The 6,648-nt window shown below is 40.3% G+C and overlaps 1 protein-coding gene across 3 annotated transcripts in view; it reads right to left on the bottom strand.

The window, feature by feature from the left end:
• Positions 1 to 3,604: 3,604 nt before the first annotated feature.
• Positions 3,605 to 6,648, bottom strand: part of LOC143989051 (cytochrome P450 2K1-like) — an 86,598-nt gene continuing 83,554 nt past the window's right edge. For all 3 annotated transcript variants that reach the window (XM_077489057.1, XM_077489058.1, XM_077489059.1), the window contains exon 10: positions 3,605 to 6,259. In XM_077489057.1, the coding sequence (XP_077345183.1) occupies positions 6,081 to 6,259 (179 nt within the window). In that variant the 3' untranslated portion in view covers positions 3,605 to 6,080. The remainder of the gene's footprint in view (positions 6,260 to 6,648) is intronic.

Below are 6,648 nucleotides of genomic sequence, written 5' to 3'. Positions count from 1 at the left end.
AAAATCTTGCACTCTGCCTGAATTTAAGGACAACAATAATAACATCTGGACATTTTCAGGGGTGTTTAGGGTAAGTACTACAATGGAGCTGACATAATACATTGTTAAGTGACCCGGCTATGTGTGTATTGGCCCAGGATAGCATGCTGGGTAGGTTAGTGAAGGCAAATATGCATGAAGAACAAAAAAAGGATCATTATAAAGCTTACAGCATGCATCAGGACAAAGAGGACATTCACAGCATATTACAGTCATGGTAATTATAGAATGATGAAAGAAATACAATACATTAGCAAACATTAAATACATAGAATGTGATGTTAAAGGACAAAACTTACCTTAATATAGCCCTTCTGCAGGACCTGAATTATGGCAGAACAGGTCTCTGGAATAATGATTCCCAGAGGGGACATTCCAGTTGTGAACTTAATATCCTGGGGACTTCTCCCCATCGCCAAGTACCGCAAGGGGTGATGAGCCTCTGCTCCAGAGTGATGGCTTGTCGCATGCAGGTATCCTGCTTCGTAATATAAGGGGAAAGCAAAGCCAACAGATGGTGAAAAACAGGGTCGGTCACCCGGAGATAATTCCTGAAATCATCAGGATTATTCTCCTGGATCTCCCGCAAAAAAAAGGCATGTGCAAGAATTGGTCACCCTGGAGCAACCGATTCTTTGTCCATGAACTCTTCCTCACCCTGTTCATGGACTGTAATTGGTTCAAAGCAAGAACTTCAACACCAAGCTCAAGCACAGCACAAACTCTACGATGAGTATGTACCCACAACATGGCTTGAAATAAGAGATACAAACCTGCAGAAACAAACTGAAAAGCACAAGGCTGAAAAGCGCAAATCGTCTCTCACCAAACTTCTACTAACACGAGATAAACATGAGATTAGCATAAGGAGCCCAAAGGGTGGCGCACTGGCTATTGAACTTCCTTTTTATATGTTACACCGTTCTCACGTTTGGAAATTTGAGACAACATTTGTGTGACCATGTGTATGCAAGACAAGTTTGAGCCAACATTCTTTGGAAAAAAATCCATGATTTTGTTATCGGAAAGTCTGATTATGTGTACGCAACATTAGGAGCAAAGCTAAATTTTAGACAACAAAGTCCTAATTAACAATAATTCAACTACAGGTAAGTCTAATTATTTATTAAACAGATGTCCTGCAGACAGTTGATTATGAAAGAGTGTTACTTAAAGCGGGATTCCACCCTAAAGTGGAACCTCCGCTGATCGGATCCCTCCCCCCCTCTGGTGTCACAATTGACACCTTTCAGGGGGGAGGGGGGTGGAGATACCTGTCAAAGACAGGTATTTTCACCCACTTCCGGGCATAGACGCCCGTGGGAGTCTACGCCATTTCCTGCCCTGCCGCGCTGTCTGCTGGGACACACACGGGTCCCAGTGACAGAGCGGAGATTTCCCATTGCGTGGCGCGGCTCGCGCATGCGCGGTAGGGAACCGGGAAGTGAAGCCGATTCGCTTCACTTCCTGATTCCCTCACCTAGAATGGTGACTACAGCAGCCGAGAGCCGAGCGATCGATCGGCCTCGGCTGCCGGCATCGCTGGAACCCGGGACAGGTGAGTGTCCATTTATTAAAAGTCAGCAGCTGTAGTATTTATAGCTGCTGGCTTTTAATATTTTTTTTTTTTGGTGGAATCCCTCTTTAAGAAAACCCCTTCTCCTTTCATGCTGTCAGCACTTTTACCAAATGTCACAAGGCCTGAAAAAGAAAATCATTTCTTTACACAAGAAAGGTGAAGGTTACAAGATCAGCAAAACTTTACCTATCAGTCAGAATACTGTAGCAAAAGTGACATAAAAATGTAACAAAGATGGAACTGCAAACATTTCACAAAGATGTTCAGGCCATCCACAAAAGTTAACACCACGACAGGAGCGTCTTCTGATGAGAAGGTTTGAAGAAAATCGCTATGCAAGTTCACTGCAGTTAGCTAAAGAAGTAGAAAGCCAAACTGGGGTAATTGTTTCCCGTGAAACAATATGATGTACACTGCAGGGGAATGGCATGTATGTTTTTCTTTAACTGTTGGTCAGAAAGTCTAGCACGCCCACGCTTGAAGTGCCACCACTGCGCTCATGCAAATGATAATCTAGAGCTGCCATAGAGGTATTAAATATAGTGGTGCTGATATCACAATATGATTGTGAATTAAATACTAAACAATGTACTCATATACAATAACACCATGTGAATAGTGAGAACTGAAATTAAAAATAAAGATAGCAAAAATTAAATAAATGAAATAAAATTCAATAAAATAAAAGTCCATAAAAGTGATAAACTTCAAGTGGTTGACCCAGTGATAATGATTCTATGATAAATATCTTAAAGATATTTTCTTCCACCACTGTTAGTGACAGTGATTCCTCTCCCCTTAAGAAAACGCACTCATCAAATTTAAATGCCTTGCACTCTTATGCTCGGCACTAACATTTTAAACCCATCAGGGTTAATAGTGCTTTCGATATGCAACCGTGCACAACAGAAGAGGCTTGCTCCACATGTAAATGAGAATAAGCGGCAAACTGTATTGGCGTATTGTGGTCACGGCGGACCCACGGTGTAACCTCTAAGTTTCAACCTTACTCACTCATTCATTAGTATTGATACTCACCATTTGGCGCAAGTTTTAGTTTATTTTATTATAATGATCCAGAACACATATCTAGGGCCACTGTTGCATTTCTGAAGAAGAACAGAGTGAAAGTGATTAAGTATCCAAGTAGGTCTCCTGATCTGAACCCAATCGAACACCTATGGGGAATTCTGAAGAGACAAGTTGAGCATCACCCTCCATCCAGCATGCAGGTTCTAAAGGGTAGATGCTGAAATATGTCGCCAACTTGTTCATTCCATGCCTAGAAGACTTGGTGCTATACTTACAAAGCATGGAGGTCATCCAACATACTAGATGGAGTAGTTTTTGTTGTGGGGTATATTCATTTTTGCATCAACTAATTTGATTGAAACTGAAGATTTTGTAATCTAAGTTAAATTATTAACCTTACTTTCATGTAATGAGCTAAACAAATGTTCTATAAAACTCAGTTTTGTTACAAAATTTGAAATCATTCTTTTGTTCACTGAGATACTGTTTAAAATTTTACTATTCAAGGGGGTGTACCCATTTATGCTGAGCACTGTATATACCATAGTTTGTAGATGTTATAACTTTTTGCACAAACCAATAAACATGCACTTAATGGGATTTTTTTTTTACCAAAAACATGTAGTCAAATACATATTGGCCTACAGTATATTTATGAAGATTTAATAAAAAAAAAAAAAAGAAAATTTTATTGGATATGTTTTATAGCAGAAAGTAAAAAATATTGTATCTTTTTTTTTTTAATTGGCAGCCTTTTTTTCATTTATACTGCAAAAAATAAAAAACCCAGTGGTGATCAAATACCACCAAAAGAAAGCTCTATTTGTGAGAAAAAAATACATAAATGTAATTTACTGTATGTACAGCATTGCAAGAATGCGCAGTTGTTAGTTGCCATATAGCAAAAAATGGCCTGGTTATGAAGGGGAGTAAATCTTCTAGAAGGTCAAAAGGTTAAATCAAGTGATTTTTATTATAACATTTCTTATACAAGGAAAATATACAAATACAATTTCTTCCATTTACAGTACACATATGCATATGAATGTGATAATCAATACAATATATCATTATGATGCAGACTCTATCATTGCCATTATATAAACCACAAGGTTTTAATTTTTTAGAAGGAAAGTGTCTTTGGGTATATATTAACTCGTCAACATATGTCATAACTGCATCTTATGTATAATAAGCCACAATAAAGCATAAGCAAAACATACAAGAAAGTATAGTAAAAGTTGTGCCTAGGTTACCCGAGGATAGCCATGGAGACCATAATTTCTGAAACTTTCTGGCACATCTCCTATACTGGTAGGTAAGTTTGTTTCATTTCAAGATGTAATCAATAGCATTTTCTTTGTAGAAATTATATAGGCATAGGAGAGGAGACAACCATTTCTGGGCTACAAGCATACATGCCAGAAGGAGTAAGCATACTATCAATGATTTAGTGATACTAAAGAAATCAATTTTAGGATCCACTGGTAAATGATTACAGCATAAACTATATTGTCTGAAAAATGCATTACCAATACCTAAATAATTTTGGGAATGTTAAGATTAATAAATCTTTAATGAGATTTCTACAAACATGTTATGGACTCATCATTTAGGCCCCTTTCACACTGATGGAACTATTGGGTCCACCTGTCAGTTTTTCAGGCAAACCTGATCAGTTGATCCTCTGCTCTCTATAGAGTGGCGGATGTCTACTGATATGTGTCATCCACCGGTATCCGATCCAGTTCACTAAAAACATTGAATGACAGTTGGATCGGATGACAGTTGAATGGAAACAGACGTGGTCCATTTCCTTCTGACCACCCCAAAGAGGACAGCGCTGTGTCTGTATCTGCTCTGCCTAGCTGATTGAGCATGGACCTGTCATCCAGCTGCTCAGCCGAGTTCAGCGGACTGATCCCCTGTTGAGCAGGTGGATCCACTTGATGTAGTCCGCCCCATCTGAAAGGGGGCTTATATTGACCAACCCAGAGACAGTAAACCTTCCCATAAGATTATATGAGCATTTAATATACTGTATTTTATTCATGTTCTCAACCTGTGAAAGCCTTCTTTGCATAGACATCCAAGAGCCTTGAGACTTCAGTCGAAGGCCACCATCTTGGATGTGATGTCAGCAGCCTCAATTAGGAGTTGTCACTTAAAGCGGAGTTTCACACAAAAATTGAACTTCCGCTTTTTGGAACCCTCTCCCCTCCAGTGTCACATTTGGCACCTTTCAGGATGGAGGGGGGGGGGGGGTGCAGATACCTGTCTAAGCCCCTGTACACACGGTCGGAGATTTTGACAACCAAATCCGTCGGATCTTGTCCGTTGGATTTTGCCCGTTGGATCTTGTCCGAAACTGTTGCATACACATGGTCGGACTAAGTTGTTGAAAAATCCGATCATTCAGAACGTGATGACGTAATTTCGTTACGATGGGACTACGTTTAGGCTAGTAGCCAATAGCTTTGATGTAGGAATTTGATCTGAGCATGCGTGGCACTTGGTCCGATCAAAATTCTCTACACATGATTGGAGTATGTCCGATTGAACCAGTTGGTCGGAAAATATTTCCAACAAGTTGGAAAATTGGGTCCGACGGATATTCAGACGGAATCAGTCCGATGCATACCACACACAGTCGGATTATCCGACAACACAGTCCGATAGGACACATTCCGACGGATTCTCCGACTGTGTGTACAAGGGCTAAGACAGGTATTTGCACCCACTTCCAGGCATAGACTCCCGCGGGAGTCTACACCTCTTCCCATTCCCCCACACTGTTTGCTGGGACACACGGGTCCCAGAGACATCAGGGATTGCACAACGCGACTCGCGCATGTGCACTAGGGAACCAGGAAGTGAAGCCGCAAGGCTTCATTTCCTGGTTCCTTTACCAAAGATGGCGACGGCAGCATCCAACAGCCAAGGGATAGATCGGCTTTGGGTGCTGACATTGTGGGCGCCCTGGACAGGTAAGTGTCCTTATTTTAAAAGTCAGCATCTGCAGTATTTGTAGCTGCTGACTTTAAAAAAAAATATATATATTTGGCGGACCTCCGCTTTAAGTGACATTTAAGGAGGTGAGGGAAGGGAAGGAGGAGCTGTGCCAGCACAGGCACATATGGAAGATACAACAAAGAAGCATATAAATTATTTAAAATGTCCTCTAACCACAAATTTAATGTTGGCGACATGGTCTTTTTAAAGGACAATTTCATTTTTAATGAACTTATCCTTTAATAAATCCTCCCAAATTCCTGAGTGCAGCCTGCCATGTTAAAAAATGAAGCTTCTCTCCCGTTCCTGAGGTTTTCAATGTGTGCTCCCATCTAGCACTACACAAAACATCCCAATACATAAAGTGTAAATGCTCAACTTCTTTAGTAAATTAACCCCAACTAGTTGATGAATCTGTTTAGGATCTTGGAATAGCACAGATCATGTGACTCTGAGGAGGCGTGGTAATTCCTAATGCAGGAGTTAGGTCCAGAACAGCGCCAGGAGGAGCCTGGAAGGTGAAGTTTTGCAGCAGTCTTGAAAAGAAGAGGAACAGCTCCATTTTAGCCAAATTCTCCCCAGCACAGCTTCTCTTACCTAATAAAAAGGTAGATAAACCTATAATTAAGACCTATACTTACACAAACCAATCGGTATAAAAAACAACTTAAATAAGGTTTAAGGTGGCCATAATAGGCTCAAATTTCAGCAGGTACTAGCCAAATTTTGATCCATGTGTGGCCACTGCCACTTGGTTGAAAAGACCTGTTGGAAAAAAGCTGTTTGATTAGCATCTGCAGCCAATATGTATAGCACTGATCTGCATATTCTGACAGAAAAGGAGTTACAAGTTAACATGCATACCACTAGATGTCTCTGATCCCATTATAACATAGAAAAGGGAAAGTTGTAATTAGGCATTAGCTTCCCTTTTAAATAAATCTGTACTGAGGGATGTCATGGGTGTGGCTATTGCCCATATAAAT

Source organism: Lithobates pipiens, unplaced genomic scaffold (assembly GCF_037356315.1).
Source record: "Lithobates pipiens isolate NorthernLeopardFrog02 unplaced genomic scaffold, aLitPip1_a1.2 Scaffold_18, whole genome shotgun sequence".
In the NCBI taxonomy this organism is placed as follows: Eukaryota; Metazoa; Chordata; class Amphibia; order Anura; family Ranidae; genus Lithobates; species Lithobates pipiens.
The sequence above is the reverse complement of the archived record's forward strand: the minus strand, read 5'-3'. Positions and strand labels throughout refer to the sequence as shown.